Source organism: Lutjanus erythropterus, chromosome 10 (genome assembly GCF_056507025.1).
Source record: "Lutjanus erythropterus isolate fLutEry1 chromosome 10, fLutEry1.hap2, whole genome shotgun sequence".
Taxonomy (NCBI): Eukaryota; Metazoa; Chordata; class Actinopteri; order Lutjaniformes; family Lutjanidae; genus Lutjanus; species Lutjanus erythropterus.
In genome coordinates, this window is record NC_139326.1 from 20,117,228 (window position 1) to 20,144,571 (window position 27,344).

The window sequence follows — 27,344 nt, forward strand, 5'->3', positions numbered from 1 at the left end:
ACTTATTCACAAATTTATCATGACTTTTGACAGATGTTTTCTTCTTCTGCAGCAGAGAACCTGATTGCCCTCCTGCAGGCCCGTGATGTCATTTCTGTACAAAGTCAGAGCTCTCCTGTCCAAGCATCAGAGGGCTGCAGCTACAACAGCCATGGCAGCAGCATCCAGGAGTCTCCCTCTGAACGTCAGTCATAGATATTCACTTTGTTATGTTTGTCCTTAACTTGACATTGCTGCCCTCATACTTCTTGGCCAATATGGGTGGACCACATTGCCCAACATGTGGAAGCAGTGACACTTACTTTGGCCTTTCTTCTGCTCTTGTTGCTGCAGCGGATTATCTGAGCACGCTCAGTATGAGCTCCGCCTCTCTTGGGTCAGACAGCGAGCTGACAGGGGTGGACAGTGCATTGTGGAGCTCTGCTGTTGAGCTGAGGAGAGGAGACACCAAAGGGACACTGTTAAAGGTTCACACACTGTAGTTTCCCATAAGCACTGTTTGTTTATGAATAAAATGAATATGCCTCACTGTTCCCCTGTAATAACACAGTTTTCTATAGGTGGCAGAGAGTGTCCAGAGTTTGACCCAGCTTCTCTATAGCCTGCAGGTGAGAGACAAGTTTCAGTATCTGTGACTGACTGCACAGTTGAATATTTGGCTTTGTGAAAGGACAGGATTAACATTGAAAACTGGGTATTCTGTAGGTAAACACAAAATGATTATAAATTACTATAAGACTTTCTGATAGATTTTCCATTTCTATAAAAATCCTGTTAGACTCTTTTATTGAATCTTTTATCTTCATTTTCATTAAATGAACAAAACACACATTTTGTCATAATAATTTTGCTCTTTAGCAAATATATAATTTGTCTGGAAAATGTTGTGTTTTAGTCCATTGAATTCCCTTTTTACGTTCTTTCTTCATGACTTAAAACAGCTTTGAAATATATATTTTAATAGATTTTATAAGGGATTGATCAAAAGCTCTAACAGTGGTTCTATTATGCAGGTAGTAACTGAGTGTGATCATGTGTCTTATCTTTGTGTCGACAGGCTGCTGTAACCCTCCAGGATAGTTGTCATGAAGTCCAGAAACTCCTTCTCCAGGAGGGAGAGAGACCTCAGCTCCGAACTATCACCTCCCTCCAAAACAGTCTAGTATGAGCCACATCCTACTCATCTTACAATAAATACCTGTACTACACAGCAGCATATCTGCGTTTTTGAGGAAGTTGGTCAAGAACACAGTTGCCTTATTTTGAAATAATGACAGAAAGGATTTAAACTTGTTGTTTGCCAGGAGCAGGAGAAGCAGAGGAGTGTTGATAAGAAGAAAGAGGAAGTAGAAAAGAAGGGTTTAGAGAGGAAGAAAGAAGAGGTGGATGAGGTTCAGAGACTCCATGTGAAGCTCAAACAGGATCAGCAGCGCTGGGACAAAGAGTGTCTGACCAGAGAAAAACAACAGGTAAACTTCATGCTTATGTTCTGGGGCCTTAGTACAGAAAACATCCTATATTATATCAATATATTATATTATATTACTAAGATCGGATTTTCATGATTTGGTGTTATGGAAATAAACCTAAATCTAACTTTAGGAATCCTATCTTATCTTACTTCATCCTATCTTATCTCAGGTTAGAAAACTCTAAATATTCAATCCAACATCGCTTATCAACTTTTGTCTGTTACCTTGCAACCAGTGATACCAATCTCATTTCACTGAGCTGAACAACGCTGTAGTTGTTGGTTAGCTTCTAATCTGTGAGATAAGAAGGCAAAGATTTTTGGGAGTTTGGATGCTTGTGTAGTACATTTTTACTATCTTATGTTAGGATAGGAACATTGACTTAGGGCCTCTAAGTGCCATGGTTACCATCCATCCATCTATCCATTTTCTTGAACCGCTTATTCCAGAAGGGTCGCGGGTTGCTGGAGCCTATCCCAGCTGACAGGCGGGGTTCACCCTGGACAAGTCGCCAGTTCATCACAGGGCTGACACATAGAGACAGACAACCACTCACACTCACATTCACACCTATGGGCAATTTAGAGTCACCAGTTAACCTAGCATGCATGTCTTTGGACTGTGGGAGGAAGCCGGAGAACCCGGAGAGAACCCACGCAAAACACGGGGAGAACATGCAAACTCTGCACAGAAAGGCCCCTGTCACAAACTCCCCAGCACCCCAGCCGGCTAGGGGATTTGAACCCTTCTTTCTGTGAGGTCCATGGTTACCAAATAGTTAAAATCAGATCTGCACGTTAGTAAGTTTCTGACTTGCGTGTTTTCTTGTTGTCTCACTTATTTTGCTTTTCTGTTTCTTTTCATTTCACCCGTGTCTTTTATTTCTGCCAGTTTCTGATCATATCACATCTAAGTCAAAGCTAAAGGTAAAAAAAGGTAAAAAGTTGCTGCAACCTTGACTGAATAATAAAATGAATAGAAATAGTAATACAGATCATAATTCCATTTCGGCAAAGAAAAAAAAATGAAGGCTGTCATTTATCACCGAAACCTGTGACCTATGAATTCACCTCTCCCTGATCAGATATTTTTAAATGGTAGATATCAGCTGTGAAGATGTTATTTTATAGTTAAATGTTGTAACTTCCTTTTTCCACTGACCACAGCTGTTTCTGCCTTTAGATAAAGATAAACAGTTACTAAATACTTACAACATATATACAGTAATTGAAATTCCCACATAAAATGCAGCATGTGATAGCATTGCAATTTGTTAAGGCTACTGTGCGTGAATTGGTCTAATGTTAGACTACAAAGATATGCCAAATGTATTCCACTGATGTATGAAAAAACAATGGCTGTATGTTTTTACACATAATTTTGTGTCACTAGGCAACATTCAGTCCAGTAAGAATTGCTCTTCTGGCACAAAATCCAAAAAAGTTTTCAAGCTTCACTTCCTGAATATGCAAAGTAGTATTTCCCCCCTTGCCCCTTGTCACAGATTTTTAAATCACTTTTCTCGGCTCTAGGAAAGTTCCACAAATATAAAACCTCCATAGATCAAAAATTCATAACAGAAAGAGTCAAAATGATTTTGCTTGCATTTCAAGGTGTCCTGTCAGCAGTTATACCGGTGTCTCTTTTGTAATGCCAAAAAATGCTTTTTTGGGCTGCAGGGGAATTTTTTGCTGCAGTACTGGGTGTGGACATGTCTCGTTTCATATGCTACATCTATGACTACCCCCCAGGATGTTTTTGTGGTTAGAAAATGTCCGCTGAGCTTAATTTAGACCCTGGTCCCGGTGGTGGAAACACACTGAGTTCTTCCAAAGGTTCCTAGTCCCTGGGAAACATTATGTAGGGGGAATGTGGCTGCCAGCTAATGCCATATGCTGCATCAGTATATTTGTGAAGTGCATCCATTATTAGTGGTGGTGTTTTGTTTTTCCCCCTGCATTCTACTTATTGATATTACCATAGCAAGTAGAAGAAAGGGAGACAAAAGAGACTTTCATTAGTAGAAGACACCACTTGTGCAATTTCAGGACAATTCCAATACATACAACTGTACCTGCTTGAACTTGTTACTTGATTAACTAAACTAAAATGTTATAGGTATCTGCAACATTCTCTGCTATCAAACTCAGTTCATGGTGCTTATATCGCTTTTGCAGATCACCAAAAGCAGTTACATTGTTTTAGGGTGGATTGATCCACTAACAGTTGCAAAGTCTTAAAGCCTCAATCACGTGATGTAGAATGTAGAAACTCCACCTTAACCGCAGGAAGAGAAAATAAATGTCTGCACTTTCTGATGTGCATGCACCATCTGTGTTTTCAGAGCGAGCAGGAGAGCATGCTGGAGAAGCGAGAGCAGCAGTGCCTCCTGGAGGCCGAGCGTCTGCGCTGCGAGCGCGAGGAGCTGGAGGCCCAGCTGCTGGAGTATCAGCAAAATCTGGAGCGACTGAGGGAGGGCCAGAGGAGCGTGGAGAGGGAGAAGGAGAAGATCGAAGCTCAGCAGAGGCTGCTGCAGAGCTGGAGACACAACCGACAGAGCAGCCTGCCCGTTACCATACCGCTGGATGGGTACAAGGTGAGATAATCAATCAATCAAACTTTATTTGTATTGCAACTTTCATACAGGTTAGTGCGATTCAAAGTGCTTAACAGATGACTGCTTAGTCGATACTAAGATGAGAGAAAATGATGACAAAATGATGAAAAAACAAAAAAATGTCACCCCCTGCTTTTTTGGTGTTTTAACCTGGCAGGTGTCCAGCCACAGCCGCTCAGGCAGCCTGGACGGTAACTGCTCAGTGTACGAGAACGAGGCAGCTTTACTTGCCTCCCTCCAGCAGAACCACCTCCACCAGCCCGCCAACAACAACCAGCACCAGCGTCTGCTCTCTGCGCCAAGGAAGAACAACGACGGCCCTCTGCACGGCTCCGCCTACACCGCCAACCTGGGCCTCAGCGCCAGCCTCTACAACAGCCTCAACACCCTGCTGAGCCAGGCGCACAGCAAGCAGTCTTCGGACAGTCTCACATTCCCAAACTACAGCAACAACCACGGCTGCCCCCGCCCTCTGAACGACTCCATCCAGCCCTTCAGCAGCAGGGTCACTGCACCGACACAAAGGACCAACAACAGTAAGTCTTTCCCATGTATGTACTTTTGGACAGCAAATAAAGACATGCAGCCATTTTTCTACCCCATGTGGAGGGTACTGTGCTGCACTATAAACACCAATTCACTTCCTCACAGCTGACACACAAACCTTTACAGGACCAGTGTGTAGGAGTTAGTGACATCTAGCAGTGAAATACCAGAATACAACTAATTTACCTGTCGAGCCTGTAGGAGAAACTATACTGGCCTCAAAAGGCCGTATCTAGAGCCAGTGTTTGATTTGTCCGTTCTGGGCTACAGTGGAAGAGGACCCGCGGTCTGTGTAGATAAAAACTGCTCATTCTCAGGTAACAAAAATGCAACAATTCTTCATTTCTGGTGATTATACACTAATGAAAACATGTTTATGAATATCATATCAAATTTCTGCCAATAGATCATCATAATGCTACGAAAGGTCTGTACACTCTCGCTCCCTACATAAAACACCACATTGAATTATATAAAGACACATGTTATGACAAATAGAAATGTATTTTTCATAACATGTATTTTTGTAGCTAATTTAAGGTGGTGTTTTATGTTTCACTAGAACTGTCACATGATTATCCGATGAGCAGAGCGCGTATATTTAAAGATGGCGACTGTGTGTGTTTACTTAAGTCTGATAAGGAGCAGCAGCACAAAATGTCACTTGTGGCTGTACTAATAAGTTACATGTAAGGGCGTGACAATGTGCAGGCCTTTTTTTCCACTATTTTCATGGCAGTTTTCTGTTTGGGCAAGCACCTGTCTTAAATGTTTTTTGGATGTGCGCAACTATGCTTTGTTTAATGTACATATTTTTACAACCATTTTTTTAGTTCATTCCAAGAAACATATGCAACAGTGGTGCAGTGGTCTTGAACTAATTAGGCTATATGAGCTTACAAAGTCAAAACTTATTCTGTCAGTTTCACAAGAAATGTTTGTGTCAAGTGAAAATAAAGTTTCATGTCATTTTGACAGTCCTGGATGAACTGGGGTTTAAAGGGTGCATGCAACACAAATATTTGACTCTATATTTTGCACACATGAAAAAAAACAACCTTTGTAACATAAGCATTTTTGTTTTTCTCCTTCTAGCAGACTTCAGCCCGCCATTAGACAGGCGGCCCCTGGGTCCCTGGAGGTCAGAGGTCACGGGTCACGGACTTTATGGGGACAACTACTCCTCGTCCCCCTCTCTTACCCCACTCCTCCCCCCGCAGGCTTACCTCTCCCTTGAAGGACAGAACGGGGAGGAGGCAGGCGAGGAGAACATTGTTTATCTCTGAGAATCACCAGAGAGAAACAAGCAATGCAAGCTGCCTGACATATAACTGGACCGACAGTAATATATCTGCTTACATGTGTTTGTGTATGTGTGTTTGCACCCATCTAAATGTGATGGATGTAAGTTGATTTTTTTTTTAAGACTGATTATTAAAATAAGGGAATAGTTGCAGGGCGGAAGTATAGTTATGTGCCTTTATCAGTCTAAGTGGCGGCCATGAATCATTTTCTTCCTGGGTGATGAAACCATTGTGCCTTTTAGTGAACAAATTCTTGTGAATCAGCCTTTATACTTTACTCCCCCACGTTTTTACTTCTGCTGCACTTGTCTGATGGCAGAAGTTCCCCAAACACTGGGACCTAAAGTACCAGAGACTCAGGACAGAAATGCTGATGTTATTTTCCCACGAGCACTTAAAAGAAAATGGAAGTGTTTGAGAAGCCAATTGAGCCCTTCTGTGGGGTTAAAACAGTCTCACTGGTATTCACAAAAAAAATGTCAGCTTATGTAACTTGTAAAACATAATGCAAAAATAAATTCAGAGTGATATATATCTGTCAATCTGTTATTTGTGCCTCTACAATTCACACATCATCATTTGTACCTCGACTTAGCAGTTTTCAGTGAAAATATAGTTGTGATTCTCTAATTTTGTGTGGATTCTTTTGAGACTGTTGTACTGTGCTGTTTCACACAAAATCCACAAATGCGGGCAGTACGTAACTTGTGTAGAAAAATGGAGGCACATACCTGGATGTACAGATACAGAACACTCTGCCCTCATTTGTGCGAGATATGTAACTTGACATTTATTTGCGTATACTAATGAGACTGTTATAACCCCATATTTTCCCCTAAACTCTGTATAGAGTGCTATTATTTCTCCATGTGATCTTTAATAATATTTATAAGGGATTGTGAGCATCGAAAATACATAGAAATATACTGACATTATTGTATAAATATTAAATATATGTATAGTTTTATGGTAAGGCTACCTATGCACCTGTTGTTATTTTTTTTTCTCACTTAAGTGCCAAAAATCTTGCTATCTGATACTGTAAGTGATTTCTGTAAAGAATGTTTTCTGTTCAGCTACTTTTCTGATAATTTATTGTGTGTAAATTACTTCATGCACTGTTGACATAATGGTATTTTGTTTGATATGTAATCTCTGTACTCAGAACTCTGATGTTCCATATTAATATTGTGCTGTATATAAAATTATTGTGGCAAACATTGCGTTTTCAGTGTATTTTGCCAACATCAGTTGGATATGTACACACATCTCATGGCTTCCGATGTTGCATAATTATGCAATGCTCTTTTAGTCATTGTGGGCAGGGTGTTATTAACCACTGACTCTTGGGAGCTGCAGTTAGTGTGTGCAGTGGATGGTCAGCAGATCATTTTGGCTTTGCTGCGATCAAGAGGATGTTAAGTTTCATAGTGTGCTTCATTAACCTGCTCAGTTTGTATCTAGTAATTTCTGAGGATCAGGGTGGATTCTGCCTGGAACCTGGTGAGTTTGATTCATTTATTCTCATCATTTTTAAAACTCCTGTGTGTCCTGTGACTTTACATACATTGAGTTGCACTGTGTGACAGATTTTCAGCTTCCAAAGCCGAACATCAGTGATCTGAAGGCTATCCGTGACAACCAAACCCTCCTGCTGAGATGGATGGTAAACCACAGTGGCTTAGTGGGCAGCGTTTATGAGATCCAGATCAGCCGCACTGAAAACCACACGGTTATTTACAATGTGAGCACTGAAGGATTTGCCGTCTGGATTTCATGCTGTTTAAAAGCTCTATATAGTTGCATCCTAGTAATTTTATAGTATTGATTATCCCAATTTTAACAGCATTTGTGGTGATCTTATGGATAATCACAAACTCCTGGTAAGTTAATTTCACTGTTTTTTTGTTAATCTAGACAAATGTGAGCTTATCTTCTGTGGATTCAGACGAATACACATGGACATGGACCTCTGATCTGCCTCTGGAGTGTGTCGATCACTCAGTCAGGATACGCTATTTCTGTAATCAGTCTGTCCCGAGTCCCTGGAGCAACTGGATGACCAATAATGGTGAGGTGATGCTACTGTGCTCTGATTCTTACTCATGGGTGTTCAAGAGTAAAAGCATATCAACTGTGCAGAAAACAGGACTGCTTCTTGTGTGCACCACTTCACTGATAAGATCATGACATCAAGCAACAACTAGTTTCTGTTCCCTGAGAAAGAGTGAGGCCTCCATCCGTTTTACCTTCCCTTCACCAATCTTTACATCAGTGTTTCTCAACCGCTGCTGCGTTTGTTGCAGTCATTGCAAATGTCTGTTGCAATGTACGTCATACTCAAAAACACTGGATTATGATTAGAGCTCCAACAATTAATCAATTAATTGATTATTAATTGCCAACTATTTTCATAATTCATTAATTGTTTTTAGATTTTTTTTGTAAAATAAAAATGCCCAAATTCTATGACTTCAGCTTTTCAAATGTGAATATTTTCTGGTTTCTTTACTGCCCTCTGATAGTAAACTGACTATCTATGGGTTGTGGACAAAACAAGACATTTCAGGACATCATTTTGGACTTTAGGGAAACAACGATCAATATTTTTCACCGTTTTCTGACACTTTGTGTACCAAAAGTGTAATTGATTAACAGAGGAAATAATCGACAGATCATTGCAGGAAAGACTTAGGTCTTATTTTTCAACTGACAAGACTGTGACAGGATTAATTAATCAATTAATCCAGAAAATGATCAACACATTAACTGACAATGAAAACAATTACTAATTGCAGCCCTGATTATAACAAACATTGTTATTATTGTCATTTGTGCAGGCAATATAATATATTTATCTCTTAAAGCTTTCATGATGCATAAGGTTTTTCACTTGGTGGGTGATATTAAAGGTACAGTTGATCCAAAAATTAAAAATACATGTTACTTACAGTTCTGTTCATCCATCTAAATCAGGAGGGTCCAGCTCCTTTTAGTTCATGGACCACATACATCCCCATTCAATCTCAAGTTGTTTGGATCAGTAAAACCATTCCTTAATGACCTATAAATGACAATACCTCCAATTTTTCCCTTTTTTAGTGTAAAGAAGCACAAGTACATTATGAAAACATTCACGAGTAATGAAGCATCAATTTCTATACAACAGATGATGAACAGTCTGAGATGTCTAAAGAAAAATAAGTGCAATTTCAACAGTCTCTTAGTTTGTCCACATTCACTCTGCTGTTGTTACGTGCATCATGATATACATGTCACAGTGGATCTACAAATGCACAAAACATTGTTTATTTTTGAGCTGAACAACAATATAGTACTTTACATCTGCATGATTCAAACCAGAGATTTTATAAGCTGAGTGTCATCTACTTCCATTATATTAGAGAGAAGGCAGACATCTCTAGAGCTGATATCGCCAGATCTCTGCAACTCACAACAAAACAATCTAGATGGACAAATAGCACTGCAGACAGAATGTATTTTTTATTTCGGGTTGAATTGTCCTTTAAAGAGAGTTCAGTGGTTTTACAACCCACTAGGGATTATAGATGTTTTGAACAGCACCCCTGCTTGTACACACTGCTGGCCAGATCCTTGTGATCCTGTTCTGTAACTCTGCTCTGTGGCCTGTAGGAGAACGGTCAGAGGATGAGACCCTGTTGTTCCCTAAAGAGCGGGTGCTCGGAGTAGGCTCCAGTGCCACGTTCTGTTGTGTTCCCCCAAGCGGAGTCGATATTGTCCACATGTCCATCAATGAGAAAGAATACGCTGTTATGAGCATTGGGGCCGGAGTCAAGGCTATCACTGAAGACAATGTGACCCTCCCAGAACGAGCCATTAAAGTTCTGTCGCTCCTCTGCCGTGATTCAACAGGCAACAAGAGTGGGGTCTGGAACTTCATTAGCTGTAAGTTTTAATTTTTTTATTTACATTCTTTTCATTTTATTCTATCAAATAATTGTTACATATATAGTATGTATATGTGTGTGTGTGTGTATTGGGGGGGGGGGGGGACTCATTTCAGACTCAAGACCAGGTAAAGGTGAGGTATGCAATTCTAATCCAAAACAATTTGGATACGGTCTGCCAGCAATCTGTTCTGTATGTGCCCTGAAAGACACAATCAGGTGTTGCGTAAGAACCCCAGCTCTGTAAATGTGAAACAGAAAGTGTCTTGGCCTATTACAGCCAATCAGCAACTGGTTGCATTTGTGCTCATTCACAGGAAAGGAGGAGGAGGAGGAGAGCAAAGGGGCCGATAAATCTTCTGAGGGAGAACTAAGTCTTTGTATGGCATTTTATGTTGAGTTCAAATATTAACCATGTTTTTCCAGAATTGCTTACCCCACCTTTAGTTGGGGATGGCTGGTGCAATTTGGAACAAAATACATGTCCTGAATTAGAAAAACTCTGATTTTTTGGTCAAGGGTTGAAGCTACCACAAGGAGTTTTTAACTAGTTATGAAACAGTCCCAGTTCAATACTGATGCCCCTACATGAGCTATGTAAGCAAACAGAACCATTTGTGAGAAGAATGGTCATTTTCACAAACTTTATTTTTGATGTTGTATTTTGTGGAGGAGGAAACACCACCGCTTTTGTCCATAGGTGCCTCCAAAATCAACACAATATGAAAGTAGTAGTAGCTTTAAGTGTAGGGTTGGTCTCTAGGAAATGTGTGTATGTCTATGTAATGTCCCCAGAAATGATATAAGTAAACACCTGTGTGTGTGTGTGTGTGTGTGTGTGTGTGTGTGTGTGTGTGTGTGTGTGTGTGTGTGTGTGTGTGTGTGTGCGTGTGTTGTAGATCCTTCCCAGAAGCCCAGGAACATTGAATGTGTGACCACAGACATGACAACTCTCAAATGCACCTGGGATACAGACCCAAAACGTTACCTGCACCATCGCAACAAGCAAACAAACACTCTCTACATAGAGTAAGAGCACACAGCAACCAAACACTCAGAATATCAGGCGTGGATGGCAGTGTTTTTGTAAATTCCTGTCCATTATGCTTTGAGAAATATTCTTCCAGCTTCCTCTTTGATACGTTCATGTGTAAGAATGAACTTTTCTCTTGTCAGACACAGTTTGACACCGTCAGTAGACCACATTTCTATGTCATTCTGCTGTGAGGTTTGGTAGTAAACAAATCATAATTAGTTTCTCAGCCTTAATGTTAGGTCCATTATGCACACAGGTTCAAATGCTGCTTAAACAACAAGCTTTCAAATATAAAATTTAATTTGCTTGAAACTACAGATGTCCTATCTTTGTTGTTGAAAACTCAGGAACTCAGACCAGCCTCCCATCAATTGCAAGCCCTCGTCTTGTGTTTTCCCGGCTGTCCCAAACATGGAACAATACAACATCAGAGTGGTGGTGAAGGACCAGCTGGTAGAGGAGACAGAAAGCTACAGCTTCAACATCTCTGACAGAGGTCAGAGGTCATGCAGACATTCAAGCAGAATATAGAATACACAGTAAATGTTGTTGCTATACACTTTCAGTACCGTTATTTAAGGCCTGAAGACTCAGCAACATGCACAAATGAATGTATGTGCCCTCAGATCTCTGATAATGCTGTGTGTGTTTGTTAAATGTGTGGAATAATTTCATGTACGTGTTGCTGTTAGTGTCTCCTGTTGTGGAGTGGGACAAGGTGATCCCCAGGGAGACAGACACCACTGTGTCCTGGATCGTACAGGGAAATCTGGCTCAAATGAATCTGCTCTGTCAGGTTACTACAGACCCAGGCACCACCACTGAGGTGACTTTATATACATAATACATCGACTTCCTACATTCACAGAAGACAAAATACAACAAAACATACAGCAACACACATTTAGTCCATATAAACACACAAGCTCAACCTCAGTACCTTCATAACTGACCAAGGTAACCTGATGTGGAGGTAAATGTGTTCTTTATCTGAAATGTCCTAAATAAATTCCAGACTGGGTTTCTCAGCCTTCTCTGGTCCATGAAACAGTTTTATGCTGTCATGTGAATTTGATTTTAAAGAGGACATTGACTAATTAGACGTACAGCTGACCTGATTAAATGAAATCTGTTAAATGTAAATAAACATACACACACATCATAACTTGAATAACATTCCTGTCTATTGAACACCCACCTTCTTCCATTCTTCACCTACAGAGACTTCAACAGTACGATCCTTTAGATTCAGTTGTTACATCTTATATGTAGAATTATTGTCTACCTGTCCTACATTCTGCAGAAAACACCAGAAAATACTCAAATAAACAAAACAGCTCCATTGTCAAGTAATTAGGCCACATTTTTACATACTCAGTGCTTGTTCTCATATGATTTCAAATGTAGTTAATTTATTCTTTTGGATGGCTATTGTCTTTTCAATGTTCAAATAATGCTTTTTTTGCCAGTGTAGTAGTGTAGGAGGTTGTGCAGATTTCCATTGTTCCAGTATCAGTGTCTTTAATACACTTGAGGAAAAAAAGAGTAATAAGTGACACCTCACTGCATCCTGTATATCTTGAAATATACAAATGGATGGACTCAAATTAAATTTAGCCCTAATATCTCTGATGACCACTTTAATCCAGTTTAATGAAAATATTCAAACTGCAGAATTGAAAGTTTTCGCATTTTAATGCATTTTCAACTTTCATCTGTATATCTTTAACAGCTGAGCTGCAGAAGTGTGAGTGGGCCCTGCGAAGTCAAACTGGAACATCTGCTTCCCAACACCCGCTACTCTACCAGGGTACGCTGTTCTGTCCCTGGCAGGCTCTGGGGAAAATGGACACAGCCTAGACCCTTCACAACCAGTGAGTATCACCATGATTGTATACAGATGTGTACAGGGTGTTTTCAGTGTAGTTTGAGTCAAGTCCACACTGACTGAATCAGGCAATAAACTGACATTCATGAACCCAGGACATCATGGTTGCATGATGGATATTCACCTCTACCAACACAACCACCAGAAATGTTCATTTTCCTCCTACAATTCATTTTCTTTCTTTTTATATACTTAAGTTTAAGCAGACAAGAAACAGTTGAGCCAGCAAGACAAGTCTTATATATCACAAAGTTGGTTCAAGGCTAAACTGGTAGTACTACAGTCTTATACTGAGTATACTTGCACTGGGATTGAATGATCTGCAATGCCTGTCATGCCTTAAAAAAATAATCTTCCTATGCTTCCCTCAGATCTGTTGGTGACTTTGGATGTGTGGAGGAGAATAAATCAGCTATCTGATCCAAACAGCCGGCGTGTTACGCTGTTATGGACTCCAGTAAGGCTTTCAGCTTGTCTGCTTTCCGATACCAATAGCATAAATATTGGTGTGATCGCACAAACTCTGTGTTTGGATTAATGAAGAGAATGTATGTCACCAAAGCATGAACTTTTTCCAACTTCAATGACTACCTGTGTTCTCAGCATGTTCCTGGATCAGCAGCCACAGTAAACATCCAAGGCTACACAGTTCAGTGGTCCCAGGGAGGACGAAGCTGGACAAAGGACAGTGAACAAACCCAGGTGGAGGTCGTTGTCGGTCCAGGAAAGTGTGACTTTACTGTCCAGGCTGTTCTCAAGACTGGCTCCAGCATCCCTGTTCACATCACTGTCCCACAGAAGGACGATGGAGGTGAGAGACAGTGTAGAATCAGAGGCCATTTTAAATAATAATAAACACCTTTCCTCTGTGACAACACCTCTAAAATATAAAGCTGACTTCCCTAAAAATATAACTTCCTCCTTCTTTTTCCTTTCTTATTCTTTCTGTCATTGCTGTTGTTATAATAACAGGTATATGTCTAAGTGTATGCGTCTATCTCTCCACTGTATCAGTGAGATAAAGAATAGCTCAGAGTTGGTGGGGGTTTTCCCTGTAGCTGTTTGTTTTTTTTTTGTGTGTGTGTGTATTTTGCTTTTTTGTAGCCAGACAACTCTGTCAAGCTATTTTTTCATTTGCTCTGGCAGATTTCATGAATTAATAATTACATTTAATTATGATTTAACTAACATTTGCAACTGGCGATGTTGGGCTAGCTTTTTTTGCTTTTCTGGTTTCACTCCAATCTGAAATTTGTGCTTCTGCCCAGAAAACCTCCCAGTACAGAAGCGGTTGAGCAGCAGCTCATCTGCTGGTTTTAATCTGTCCTGGAAGGAGCAGGAAACTGCCACCTGTGGTTATACTGTGGACTGGTGCGTTCTGGAAACTGCAGTGCCTTGTACTCTGCACTGGAAGAAGATGCCAGTGGGGAACAACACATTGTTCCTACCTGCTAGTAAGTTTGTATCCTTTCATGATGACTGTATGTGCATCCTTTAAGTTTATCCTATTTTGGCTGTCATTGTAATACACTTTTATTTTGTAGGAAATTTCAAAGCGGGTTGCAGGTATACATTTAATATCTACGGCTGCACAGATAATGGGTACAAACTACTGGAGACACAGACTGGATATTCACAAGAGCTCCGTGAGTGTTAATCAGTTTTACTCTGTGTGTCTGTGTTGTTGTATGTATGTACATAAGACTACGATATTTCTTTATCAGGTTAATTAAGCCTGCACTGGTCTCAAAGACACATAGTAGAGAAGTGTAAAATATTTCTCTCAACTGGTGCATCAACAGACAACACAGTGAGACACTGCAGGACAGATAAGGTCTTGAGTACATGGTTAAAAATGAAACTTTTAATAAGGTGTGACAGCAAAGGTTTTGACACAGGATGTCTTCATCAGAGGCTCTGATGAGGTCTTCCTCCAGGTTGTCGTTTGCATGCAAGACACATCTTTCCTGTTTGTAACTGCATCTCACTGTATCTATTGTTAACTTCTAATGCAAAATCAGTGGGGAAAAAGTCACAGGAGTCAGTTTATATCAAGTCAAAGGATTTGCAACAGATTCTGACATTTGCACAATATCACAGACATCAGACAGACTGTTCTTGTAGGCTCACATCAGTTTGGGGAAGTTGCACTGTTGCTTGAGGCCTGTTGCTTTAATTCTAATGAATTATAACTGTCTTCCTTCTGAAAACCCCTCTTCCTTTCCCCAGAATACGTCCAGTCCCCATTACTGGTTGAACCTGTTGAGAGTACTTCCTCATCTGTGACACTGGTGTGGCTTTACAATGAGGACGATCCGAGTCATTCGGCGTTCATCACTGGTTACTTGGTTACAGTGCAGAAAGGAGGCGCTGGTACGCTGCAAGGTCATGCTGCATGGGAGTGCAGTCCAGACATTTTACCCAAACGTGTGGGTCAACCTCACACAAGCTGCATCATAAACAAACTTAACAGATTCTGTGCCCTCAGTTTGTTCTGAATGAGAATGATCATAGTATACTTGTAAGGCAACATAAATTAGCACTAATCCACATGTCTGAATTGATTAACATAAACTTAAAACACAATTATTTCAATATCACTCAAAATATAACTTTTATATAATTTTCAAAATATTTGTGACTTCCAATTGGCACGAATAAATAATAAATCTTGACAATAAGGAACATCAACTTAAATTTGTTAGCTTTTATAAGCTGGCTCATCTTCATCATCTTCACTGTCATCACATGCAGCCTGAGATGAATTTGCACACCACAATTTTTTGCAGTTGCAGTATAAAAGGTAAACTGAAAATCTAAATAATCTGATATCAAAAGATGTTTTTTGAAGAATACCTGGAATATGAAACGCTAAAAACTTTTTTTTACAAAGATACTGCAAGAAAACGAACCCACTCTGTCATTTTTACCCACTCATGCATCTGAGGGTTAAGAATTTCCTTTTGTACGAGCACTACGTTGCATCCAACTCCACGTCTCTGTGGACAGAACTGAACCCTTTGAGTGAACATCAGACAAGAACACATACATTAATCATTTTTTATATGGTCAGCAATGGGGAATTGTGGCACCACTCATTTCAGTATTTTTCAATACTTCACCCCACTTGGATTTTATGACTAGAACAGTTGAAAGAGTTTCTTTTGCAATTTGTGTGAGGTTTTGTCATATAAAACCCTTACTATTGATCTCTTTGTGTATTAAAAAGCAAATATGCAAAATATAATAGTTAATAATTTATTTTAATTTAATTTTCAATTTATTTTGTCAGAAGCAATCTCAGATTAACACTGGTTTGAGTCACTTTTACATTATGATGAAACAATGCATTTACAATCTCATGACCATGTAGATCAGTTGAACGTATCGGTGGGAGACCCTCAGAGGAAGTTTGTGACCATAGAGAATCTGCATTCGAGCACAGAGTATGCTTTCTCTGTGAGCGCCCTCACAAAGGAAGGGCCTGGACAAGCTGCCCTCATCAACATCTGGACCAGAACCAACTGTGAGTTCAGTCATAGGCATCCAACAACTCAACTAAATCAATTGATTTCACTATTGTTTTTGTCTTAATTATTGACTAAAAGTACTAAAACAGGCAATTTGTGAATGAAATTAAAAGAGAATTTGAATGAATTTTACATGCTGACTGTATAAACTGCTCATCTTCTCATTCCTCTGGCAGACTTTGCTCACTTGGCCAAGATACTGACTCCCATCTTGTTGCTGCTGTGCTGCACCATTCTCCTGTGGCCTCAGAGAAAAATGTGAGTAACTTTATCTTAAAATCTTGACTTGAACATATAGCCTGAAACACCTCCATGATCTTCTTTCTTCTGTTTCTCCTCCAGGCTGAAGAGCGGGCTGAGGGAGATATTTGTTTATCCTGCTGGTATGAACATCAAAGTTCCTGAGTTAGACAGCTTCCTGCAAGAGGTACAGACTTAACACTGAAGTAGTCAAATCATGCACAGCATTGAATCAGCTACTGTGAAAGCAAGGAAATATTTCAACAAACTGAATCTGATGTACTCCACATTTTTTTCAACACTTGTTATGAAATGATTATATATATTTAGGTACTTTTTGCATTTCATTAATTTCAGTGGTTGGCTTATTTCACTCACTTCAGTCATCACACAGAGATACAATATAAGCCAATAAGATACAGTGACTCGATTTCCTGGTTAGTGTTTTGCAGGAGTGTTTTTAAATGGGGTTGTATGAGGTACTTATCCATAGTCAGTGGATTACCTACAGTAGATGTCAGCACACCCTCGGCAGTACTGGTGTAGGAAGCTAAGCAATGTACTGCTGTGGACAGGCTCAGCAGCAAATTGTATTTTAAATCAATATAAGTTTAAGTGTACTCTATATTTATAATACTTTCATTACTTTATTTTGCCATCAGACAGCCTTTTCTGGTAGGAAACCACTGTCATAAAAGCCAAATATTCCTCTTTCCAAAGCCACCAGACTCCATTGCCAAAAGGATTAATTTTACCTCACAGAACACAGCAGTTGCTGTTCTACTGCTGCCTTGATTTGTTAGTTAGTTTGTGTTATTGTGTGACTTTGGTGAAGCTGAACCAACCCTTCAGGACACCGAAGTCACACAATAACGCAAACTAGCAGCAGAGGTAGACCAGAAACTCCAATAATCTGCATGGTAAAACTTCTCACCAATGGAGTCTGGTTAAGCAAGAGAGAGCTAGATTTGGTTAATAAAACAGCAGTTTGGCAAGATAAAGTGGTGAAAATGTGTTTGTTTTAAGTGCCTAAAAGAGAATTTGCTACACCAGTACTACTGCTGCTGGTTTTCCAAACTGGTTGCATGCCGACCGCCTCCTACTGCAGGTTAGTCTGTACACTGGCTGTGGATAAGTTCCTAATATACAACCCACTTCAAAAAATCCAAACTATCCCTTAAACCCACAGATCTGAACCTGCTTCTATTATCTATTTTACATTAAATTAGTTTTCATTATTATAATACCTCTACATGTCTGTACAGACTACTGAGAGGCTGCAGTCTCAGCAGGTGGAGGACTGCATCAACTGTGACATTGAGATTGTGAACACCAGATGTCCTCTGACTGAAACAACCACACAAAGTGATCCTGAACCACCGAGCACACTGCCCTCTCCCGGCTCCCAGTCCCCTCCTTCAACAATCGCATGTGTGTTTCTCCAAGGAGACTACTGTCCACAGTCAGCCGCCCATCAATGGGACAGACCAACCCTTCAGCAAACACCATCCGTCACAAACAAGTCTTATTTTCACACTGAGGGGGGGGATTTGTCTGAGGCACAACAAGCCATGTTCAGTGAAATTAACGAACCCTCTGAGAGTTTGAAGGAATCATGCAGTGTTATATATGGCTATATCTCCACTGATACTTAATAAGTATAAAGACCAGCAAACGTCTTCATATATTTCTCAAACGTCTCTATTTCAAGAGTGTAAAAACAAAACAAAAAAAATGCTTTGGTCATTAGAAAAAATGCAAATCTGCGGCTTTCTATTGTAAATTGTAAAATTGTTTTTATGCCACATTGTAAATTGTTTTTATGCCACATTTTAAAATACTATATGCATGCATGTGATTTGATGGGGAAAAGGTAGCTTACAGGGTTTAACATAACGTACTGTACGCAGAGCAGAAAACACACAGCAGGTCATCTAAACCAGTCATTCACAGAGACTGGGTTGTGACCCAAAGGTGGGTCACAGGACATTTTATTTGGGTTGCCAAATTAATTAAAAAACTAAGGAAGAAAATCTGCAAACGTAAGATTTATATCTGCAGTACTCTTTTTATACAGCATTTAAGATTTGAATATTGCTTTACTGACGAGAGGAAAAAATGTGAGCCTGTAAATTTTGCCTAAATGCAGTTATTTCGTCTTATCTATAAAGTGAGCTTAAATGTCTTATATTGTTTCCCTAATGAGAGAAAATAAAAACAGTGAGATGGCCTGTAAACTAAACGCGTTTAATTCTCAAGTATGTTACAATAACACACGTCAGGATAATAGTTGATGCAAAAATGGCAGTAAAAATGGTCAGAAACATTACACACAAATGAACTCATCCCAAGATTTAATGATAAGGCCTACTGTGAATTGGGTCATGATGGTTTATCATTTTTAAAAAGTGGGTTCCAAGAAACAGAGATTGGGAAACACTGATCTAAACTACTTCGGTGCTGTATACACAATGCAGAAGAGGAACTCACCGTGAGCTGTGAAATAACTACAGATGTTATCTACAGGATGCAACTGTTCGCGCTGATGAGTTAGCTAAACACGAGCTGCTTTTTTTTAGCTTTTAATGTTATATTATATGTATCATGTTCTCTATTTATGAAAATCAAAACTCTGTTGTTAAAAGAAGATGTGGTCAGTATGTCTTTGTAAACCTTGATTTCAGTTCTCTGCAGTTCCAACCAACAAGTAAAAAGTGTTTTTACTGTGATCAGTGACTCAAGTATCAAAACATACATTTGTTATAAATGATAATGTAGTTTCATATGAAGTTAATTATCTGGTGTACTATTGCCTTGTGCCTTTCCAGGTGCTAAAAGAAATATGGCTTTTGGAACAGAAGTGATTGAGGTGTGTGCAGCTTCATTAAGAAACACACAAAACCGGTTTATAAGAAATGTGTTACATAAATTTATGTGTGTTACTGTATCTGTGCTGTGTGAGAGTATGATTTTCATTTTTCCCTGGGTATAAATCCATGTGACAGTGAACGAAATAAAGCTGTACATAGTTTTCATCTAGGTTCCCATGTGTTGGACAAGTAACATGGAAACAAATTGTTTTAAATATTGAGGGCCATTTGTACTGATTCTCTACTCTTTTATTTATTGACTAATGCAACTACATATCAGCAGTGTCATGTTAAACTGCGAAAATGTCCCATGCTTTTAATCTGAAAATGTCACTAAACAAACTCGGATATATACAATCCCCAGAGCTGAAGGACCAGGGGTTGGTCTTAAGGAATTACTAAGTTTGAAGATAAAACAACCATAGTCAATTAATGACTATGACAGCCTGGTGCACAGGCACACTAGATGATTTTCAAATCTTAATTGATTCTAAAAACATGGGAAGACCACAGACATGACAACTCATTTAACCAATTTTTAATAATTGAATATGTAGTTTACATATTTTAACCATAAGGCAGGTGGTAGACCAATAGAGGACAGAAATAAAAACATGAAGAAGGTCTAATCTGAAGAAGAGCCTGAAACATCACCAGTGGATGCACCAATAACTTGCTCTTAAGCAAACTACAGTATGCTTTTTTTCATGTTTTCAAAATAGGATCACAATAAATTACAATCAATCAATCAAAATGACCAAATCAATTTCTTCACTTGCGCTTCCAACTTCCAAAAAAATGTGCTAGAAGTAAATCATTCTATTCCTCCTCATGCTGGGGACCCCTGATGGTCCCCAAACCCCAGTTTGCAAATGACTGTGATGGACATTTTGAGAGTTGTGTCTCATATTTGAGTATGTTAAATAATATAATGTATAGGCTGTAGGCTACTTACAACACCTCTTCAGTAATTAAATCTGAATTTCTGCGCCATGTATGGTGTAATTCTTTGGCTCAGTCTCTACGTGTAATCAAAACTTTGTGAAAAATATTGATGCACTTAGTTTCATCAAGACAAGAGTGGGTTGCACAGTACAAAAGATTCATATCTTGTTTATCTGTTTAGAATTTATCAGAATTTAACAGTTTCACTCTGCTCTACAAAGATGCATCAGAGTTTTCACACATGACACTCTTCAACGCTCTTCTTTTAGAAGTTGCAAAACTGGTTCTAAAAACAACAAATTGTCAGACCGCTGCTGTGATGTGGCTGTGCTCAAGTAGTAAGTAACACATGGCATATTAAGTAGGGTGCCTCAATGACTGCTGGACTTTGTCCATTTATGCACAATGCGTCCATCTGGCCCCATATAGTGTATATAGTAGTATTGTTGATCTTGAAGGAGACCTGAGGGCCAAAACATCTGAATAAAAAAAAACTGCATCTGGGGTCAGTGTGTTTGACCCTTTTTTCCTTCTTTTTGACTATATAGATTTTGGGATTCAGCTATTATTGATGTCCATTGTGCACGTGCACACTGAACGCACAACAAATCAGAGACTTTTCTTTTTATGCCCACACTGGCAATGAATTGCTCAGTTTCATGTAAGTTTCATGTAACAAGTGATTGAGTCTCATTTGAAGTTCCACCAAACTGTGACCTGGTCACAGAACTCAACATTTATTTATATTCACAGTCCACTAAATGTAAAAAACACAAGTCACAGTTTATTATCAAGAGTCAAAGGTCATACAGTAGTTACAACATCCTGAGTAAAGTGAATAAACCATGTGGATTTCAAAGAATCCATTTCTAGATTTCCACACTAAATGCTGTCTAAAGACTCGCGTAGAGGTGATTGGCTGATTGTCCTGTACATCCTAGCAGCATTAGGTATTTTCCCAAAAGATCTTTAAGAAACAAGGACAAATGACACCTACTGATTATGTAATTTTCAAAATATTCTAAAGAAACACTATGCAAGGACAGTGAACAAAGACATCTGTCCATTTGGTGCAGGTACAAAACATGCAAAGATCATGCAAAATCTACAATATACCACAGTCTCTCTCTCAGACACACATACACACAGCTTATTGGTCCCTGGAGCGAGTTGTGGCCTGAGCCATCTCGCCCCTCAGTAGTGCAGAGTTCACAGGGGAAAAAAAAAAAAAAAAACAGAAAAAGGCAGCACAATTTGACCTGCCGACGAAGTGTTTCACATCAACATGGAGCTTTGAGTCAACAGCAGCCACCAGCAGACAGTAACTCTGAAGGAAATAGCTGACACTCACTCAGCTGAGTCAGTTTCTTTGTGGTTGATCTTTGGATCTATTAAGAGGATCTTCTTCAGCAATATGTTGTTACTCTGGTGTTTTTCTCTGACTGGGAGCAAAGTGTGCTCTCAGATTTTAGTCCGCACCATTAAGATCCAAAATGACCTGCTGAGAGGGAGCCGATCCTCACACAGAAGTACTCTGTTGTACTCTCACCCTCACCTTGCTGTGCTTTCTGAAAGGGAAACACAAATGAGTGTGTTTACAATGACAACCACAATTAAACTGTAACACAATTTAAGGTTCAGACATGTGACACTAAAAGGCAGGCAGACGAATGACAGTTTGCAAGATTGCTGTGTCAACAAAACCTAATTCAAGTTCTGACAAAATCAAGTTAGGGCTTGTGTCTGTTCTTTACCGTTGTGGTGGTGACACCATGCACTTCCAGAGGACAGCATAGAGACCAAGTAAGAAGGCAATGAACAGTGTAGCAGCAATGGCCCCTAAAAGCACACATATGTTTATTTGCACATGTTGAAAAACAACTACACATATGCTAATAATACATGAGGACACATGCATGCACATGCAATGTTGGATCTTCTGCAGCCAGTATTGCAGAAACCATTTGTTTACCTCAGGAAAAAAAGAGCAAAAAGGAGCAAACCAACAACAAAGAGATGCAAAATAACCACAGACACAACACAACCACAAAGAGACACAAAACTACTCTAAAGAGTTGGAAAACAACTACAAAGGAGCAAAACAACCACACAGAGATACAAATTAACTAGAGACAAAACGACCACAAAGAGATGCAAATTGATTACAAAGAAGCAAAACAACCACAAAGAGAAGCAAAATAACTAAAGTGACACAAAACAACCACAAAGAAACATAAGATGACCACAAAGAGACAAAAAAAACCCTACAAAAAGAATGACAAAAAGAATTACTACAGAAAGGCACAAAATGACCACAAAATGACACAAAACTACAGAAAGATGCATAATAACTATAAAGAGACGCTAAATTACATAGAAGGTGCAAAGCGACACACAAGATGCAAAGCAACCACAAAAAGAGGCAAAACAACCACAAAGTCTTTGTGTGTGTGATTCTGGGGCTTTTTCACATCTTTTCTCTTTTTACATCTCTTCTCTTACATCTCTTTTTACATCTACTTTTTTTACATCTTTGACATCTTTGTGACCAGGGGCCCACTGTCTCATGATCCGTCCATGTCCACTCTGCAGGGAAAAAAGTGCTTTGGGAGTTTCGTCCTTCCTGTAAGAGGCTGAGTTTTCAATTGTCATCTTTCAGAACTCTGCAGAGCACCATCCTGCATTCATAATGTCACTGACCATTTCTGAGACCTGAGGAATTTCACTGCTCTTTCCAAATATCTAGTCTGGGTCTGGCGAACTGACAGTTGACAAAGACAAAACCTTTCATACACAGAATTTCATCCTGTGTGCCAAAACACAACAGCAAATACTTAAAAACTTTTTGTAACTGTATACCGTTTACTGTGATTGTGTTATATGACTGTTTCAAATTTAAATCATTCAGGTTCGCCAAACACTTCCTATACGTATTGATAGTCACAAATGGTTGTCTATATCCTCCCCAAACAAACATAAACAAACAAACATAGGGTGTCACAAAATAGCAAAACCTGACTAGTACAAGGTTCAAATGATAAGCAGGAAGCCAAACTGGGAAGTCACCAAAACACTGCATATACAAACACACGCACAGACAGACAGTGTTGTGAAAGGTCTTACATTTCTGAATGTGTTTGACAAAAACTACCAGCAGTCTCCGAAGGGAGTATTTTTGGAAAATGTCAGTTTCGGATACAGCCAATGAAAATAACCACGAGCAATCTGATCAAAATGACAACAAGAGGCCCATTGCTTCGCAGTCACAGTCCAAAAAGAACAGCCAAATCAAATGTTTCTGTTTTTGAAAGGTTTCCTCGGCTGTTGGTGGCGTAACTTGATTCCCTTTTATTCGCAGGTCTTGACTGAAACAGGCGGTCTTTGTTAGCTAAGGGTGGCACAACTGATAGATCAGATGTCTTACAGGGGCTGTAGAGACATCAGACTTTCGTCAAAGCGGGACTTACCAGGGATGATTCCACTGCTGCTGGTCAAAGAGTCCTCTGTGTAAGAAGGATGGGTGGCAGCTGCAGTTGAAACTTCATGGGGGAGAAAAATAGAAATACTTCAGAGTCATTATAAAATATTGTGCATGTGTGATCCATTTGCCTGCATAACTGATTCATTAATGATACTAAGGAATTTTAAATTAAAGTAAAAAACATCCATGTGAGTTTAAAGGTAATCATTTAGCATGGCAGACAGAATTATGAACTCAATAAGACCTGAATGATAAATCCTGAGATATGTGGATTTGAACATGTGCCTGCCACAATTATTACATAATCTGCAGATCATGATTATTTGAGATCATTGCAAGCATTTTGCATAATTGTTTCCATTTACATGCATAAAAATAACTGGATGAAACCTACAGATATGTCATATTTTGATCACTACTTTCATGTCGTTTTCCACGATTGGACGTTTGACCATAGCTCTTTTAATCATCTTGTTATGTCCCCTTTTCCTGAGATGGTTTCAAGGTTTAGTGTGTAACATTTAGGAGGATCTACTGGCAGAAATGGAATACAATATTCATATAAATGTTTTCATAAGTGTATAACCACTTGAAAAGAAGAAATGCTGTTTCCATTACCTCAGAATGAGCTGTTTTTATCTACATAATCCACGGGTCCTCTTCCATGGTGTCCATGGAAGGCTGTAATTGGAGCCAGTGTGTCAACATGGCGGTCTCTGTGGAGGAGGACCCGTGCTCTCTGTAGATATAAATGGCTCATTCTAAGATAATGGAAACACAATTCTTATTTTTAGGTGATTACAGGAATGAAAACATACTCGTGGATATTATATTTCATTTCTGACATACACTGCCAATAAATCCCCCTAAAACTTACACACTGGTCCTTTAAGAGAGGTACCAAGGAGGTACTTTCTGATCGTTTCACAGTGGTGAAGCTCTAAAGCACAAATAAACACAACCACACCTCCACATGATGCCAGATTTTGAACAAACAGTAACCCTCAGTCTGCTCCGCCTGTGTGCGTATGTGTGCATCTCTCTTTCTGCAGCTCACACAGATAGAGAGCAGGGCAGAGAGACTGTGAATGTGATGTAACCGTTGGTAACTACGTCCTTAACAAGTCCCGACCTCAAAAAACCTGTGCAATGTTTTGGCTAAGGGATACACACCACTGCCAAACAGAGTGAAGCCCATGACATTAACAAAAGGCTACCAATGAATCTTTATGTAATCATGCGGGCTAGCTAACCCACTAACTCACTGTGCGGCGTTATTGAAAAACATTGGCCAATTAGTTGTATTTTTATCCAAAGTGTACAGGCACTTTCATGAGCCACAATGCACTTGAGCAAGAGACTCTGACACGCCTTCCACATCAGAAACTACATGGGAAAGTGCAGAGGGTGAAGAGAAGACCCAGAAATATTCAATGCAGTATATGTAGTAGGAGGTCCCTGCTCCCTCTTTCTATCAGCTATTGGGTTTGGCCTAAAAAATGATGTTATGTTTTTGAAAATGCTGCATAGTAGCCTTTAAACTATCATTTTTGCCATATCAGCCCGGAGCAATTTTTGTTTATAAAGCCTAAACAGCAAACAGAAATGTGTAAGGCTTAAACTTTATTAGTAGCATAAAATGAACAGGAAAAAAACAATTAAATTGTTAATTGCAATTATTTGTGTGACACTAAATCATCATCTAAATACTTTATAACAGTGACAGCCCTATTTAGACACAGCACCTTTATTCCCATCCAGCTTTAGCTCATGCTGTGTGCAGTATTTGTTGACACTGTGTCAGAGTTGTTGATTCAAATCTGTGGTCATTTTTGAATATTACAGTTCTGTGCAAGACTGCAGTGCACTACAATCACTTCTTTGTGAACAAATGTTGACTTTTTTTTTGTTATGATCCTAACTGTTAGTAACTCCATTCTTCCCTACAGTTCAGTCTGTGAGCATTTACCGACAACTACAGTTTCATACAAGATTTTCCTCTTGCCAAATTACATCATTTGCATATGTCCTGCCACTGCACTTTTATTTTAGGGCGTGGACTGCTGAGCTTCTTTTTAACTCTGCTATTTGTCATGAGTTGCTTTGAACTAAATGAAGTTTTGATGTCCTGCCATCTAAAGCTGACATACTAGTAACTGGAATTTACCTGAAGTGGATTCCCCTGTTTATCTGGCACTGCTAGCACATATTCAAAGTTAAGGTCCTTTTTGTGTGGTACTGAAATTATGTTATCCACCTAAGGATCACACATGAGGTGGACATGCATGCAGTTTAGCTTTTTACTAGAATTAAAAAGCACTATCTGATGCATTATGACCCATTTTAACTGTCTGAACCTCCCTGGTAAAACTTGTGACTACAACAGAAGAAGACAAAAGAGATCATGCTCACCATTTCTCTGTTGAACTGTGTGTAAAACCTGTCGTGTAAGAAGATCTGGGTCAACCATCTGAAAAAGGAGCAAAACATTCGTGTTTGAACCAAAAAAAAAAAAATGTGGAGCAGAGGGCACTGACAGGACAGGACACAACCACCACTCCACCTCGGATACTTGTTGTGCAGGTTATAATCGACCTTTTAATACAGTTGGGGACACAGAGAGAATGACAGAAAATGAAGTGCAGGCTAGACCACCAACAAGTGGGAAACTTTGCGCAGGAAGTCTCACAATGTGGAAAATCAGAGCGCTTCGGGCAACGACAGGCGATAAGAAAAACATGCAAGATAAGAAAATGTAAGTAACCCGCATATTTCCACAACACTTTGGGTCGAAACGACATTTGTTCCTGAAGCAGAGTGATAAAACGGCTTGGTCCAGGTCAAACCCTTACTGAAATACTCCTCGTTATAGGTTTGTAAACAATTAAATCAGTTGTACAGAAAGTCACGTAAAGTAGCACCGAGAGTTTCACTCGTGTCAACAGACTTGTTTCGGTCCATTGCTGCGATTCAGAAAGAGCAAAAAAAAGGGTCTGTTTTCCTTCTAGCTTCTTACCTTCGAGCTGTTCGAGTTGCTGGTGGCGATCCTGCTCTTGTTTTTCACCTCCGTCCACATTTTTGAGGCTGTGCGGTCAGACTTCATCAGCTCATGCTGTTCTCTGCAGATCACCTCAGCTGCTGCTGAGCGCTGAGACGCGCCTCTGTGCTGCGTTCAAGTGCCTCTGTTTAACTCTCACTAGACACAGAAAAGCACAATATGCAACATTTCCTTTAAAAAAAACACGTGTTGACTCATTTAAACACCTCCCTTTAAATCCTCCCTTATTACCCGCTGGAAGTGTGTGGTGGAGGCTGTATGTGCAGAGACCCTGCACTCTGCCTGTATTTCCTTATTTGCCCAAAACGTCGGTATGTAACTTCCTAGGAATGAAACTCAACAATCAACTATCTTTCTGGTGCATGTCTGAACAGCTTGGACCAATCCCATTGATTCTGCCTTTAAAGATGCAATGTGTAAAAAAAAAA

At 39.6% G+C, this 27,344-nt stretch overlaps 3 protein-coding genes across 4 annotated transcripts in view; 2 read left to right on the top strand and 1 right to left on the bottom strand.

The window, feature by feature from the left end:
- Nucleotides 1-7,159, top strand: part of LOC146320361 (rho guanine nucleotide exchange factor 28-like) — a 34,775-nt gene extending 27,616 nt beyond the window's left edge. The window contains exons 24-31 of the mRNA XM_084728596.1: nt 53-184; nt 334-467; nt 561-608; nt 1,058-1,162; nt 1,305-1,469; nt 3,817-4,068; nt 4,247-4,625; nt 5,731-7,159. Coding sequence (XP_084584722.1) covers nt 53-184; nt 334-467; nt 561-608; nt 1,058-1,162; nt 1,305-1,469; nt 3,817-4,068; nt 4,247-4,625; nt 5,731-5,921 — 1,406 coding nt within the window. The 3' untranslated portion in view covers nt 5,922-7,159. The remainder of the gene's footprint in view (nt 1-52; nt 185-333; nt 468-560; nt 609-1,057; nt 1,163-1,304; nt 1,470-3,816; nt 4,069-4,246; nt 4,626-5,730) is intronic.
- Nucleotides 7,160-7,275: 116 nt separating this feature from the next.
- osmr (oncostatin M receptor) lies at nt 7,276-18,340 on the top strand. The gene is made up of 17 exons (XM_084728597.1): nt 7,276-7,442; nt 7,529-7,683; nt 7,857-8,010; nt 9,594-9,866; nt 10,768-10,897; nt 11,252-11,400; nt 11,597-11,730; nt 12,637-12,778; nt 13,164-13,249; nt 13,396-13,603; nt 14,061-14,246; nt 14,337-14,438; nt 15,022-15,198; nt 16,166-16,318; nt 16,499-16,580; nt 16,665-16,749; nt 17,828-18,340. Exons 1-17 carry the CDS (start codon nt 7,355-7,357, stop codon nt 18,215-18,217), a joined length of 2,694 nt encoding a protein of 897 aa, XP_084584723.1. The 5' UTR covers nt 7,276-7,354; the 3' UTR covers nt 18,218-18,340.
- Nucleotides 18,341-21,070: 2,730 nt separating this feature from the next.
- Nucleotides 21,071-27,269, bottom strand: LOC146320363 (uncharacterized). 2 transcript variants are annotated; one of them, XM_084728599.1, is made up of 6 exons: nt 27,148-27,269; nt 26,875-27,054; nt 26,271-26,328; nt 23,845-23,916; nt 22,132-22,216; nt 21,071-21,945 (listed from the first exon to the last, which is right to left on the bottom strand). In XM_084728599.1, exons 2-6 carry the CDS (start codon nt 26,959-26,961, stop codon nt 21,897-21,899), a joined length of 351 nt encoding a protein of 116 aa, XP_084584725.1. In that variant the 5' UTR covers nt 26,962-27,054; nt 27,148-27,269; the 3' UTR covers nt 21,071-21,896. The 2 variants fall into 2 exon arrangements, with proteins under 2 accessions (XP_084584725.1, XP_084584726.1); XM_084728600.1 differs by having other exon boundaries at nt 26,875-27,176.
- Nucleotides 27,270-27,344: the final 75 nt, after the last annotated feature.

Bases quoted from the DNA above. Each gene is read 5' to 3' on its own strand.
- osmr (XM_084728597.1), top strand. From the start codon at position 7,355: ATGTTAAGTTTCATAGTGTGCTTCATTAACCTGCTCAGTTTGTATCTA. The intron at 8,011-9,593 runs GTGAGGTGATGC...TGTGGCCTGTAG, and splicing joins CAACTGGATGACCAATAATG to GAGAACGGTCAGAGGATGAG. The intron at 12,779-13,163 runs GTGAGTATCACC...TGCTTCCCTCAG, and splicing joins GCCTAGACCCTTCACAACCA to ATCTGTTGGTGACTTTGGAT.
- LOC146320363 (XM_084728599.1), bottom strand. From the start codon at position 26,961: ATGAAGTCTGACCGCACAGCCTCAAAAATGTGGACGGAGGTGAAAAAC. The intron at 26,329-26,874 runs GTAAGAAGCTAG...CTCCTTTTTCAG, and splicing joins GCAACTCGAACAGCTCGAAG to ATGGTTGACCCAGATCTTCT. The intron at 21,946-22,131 runs GTAAAGAACAGA...TTTCCCTTTCAG, and splicing joins ATGGTGTCACCACCACAACG to AAAGCACAGCAAGGTGAGGG.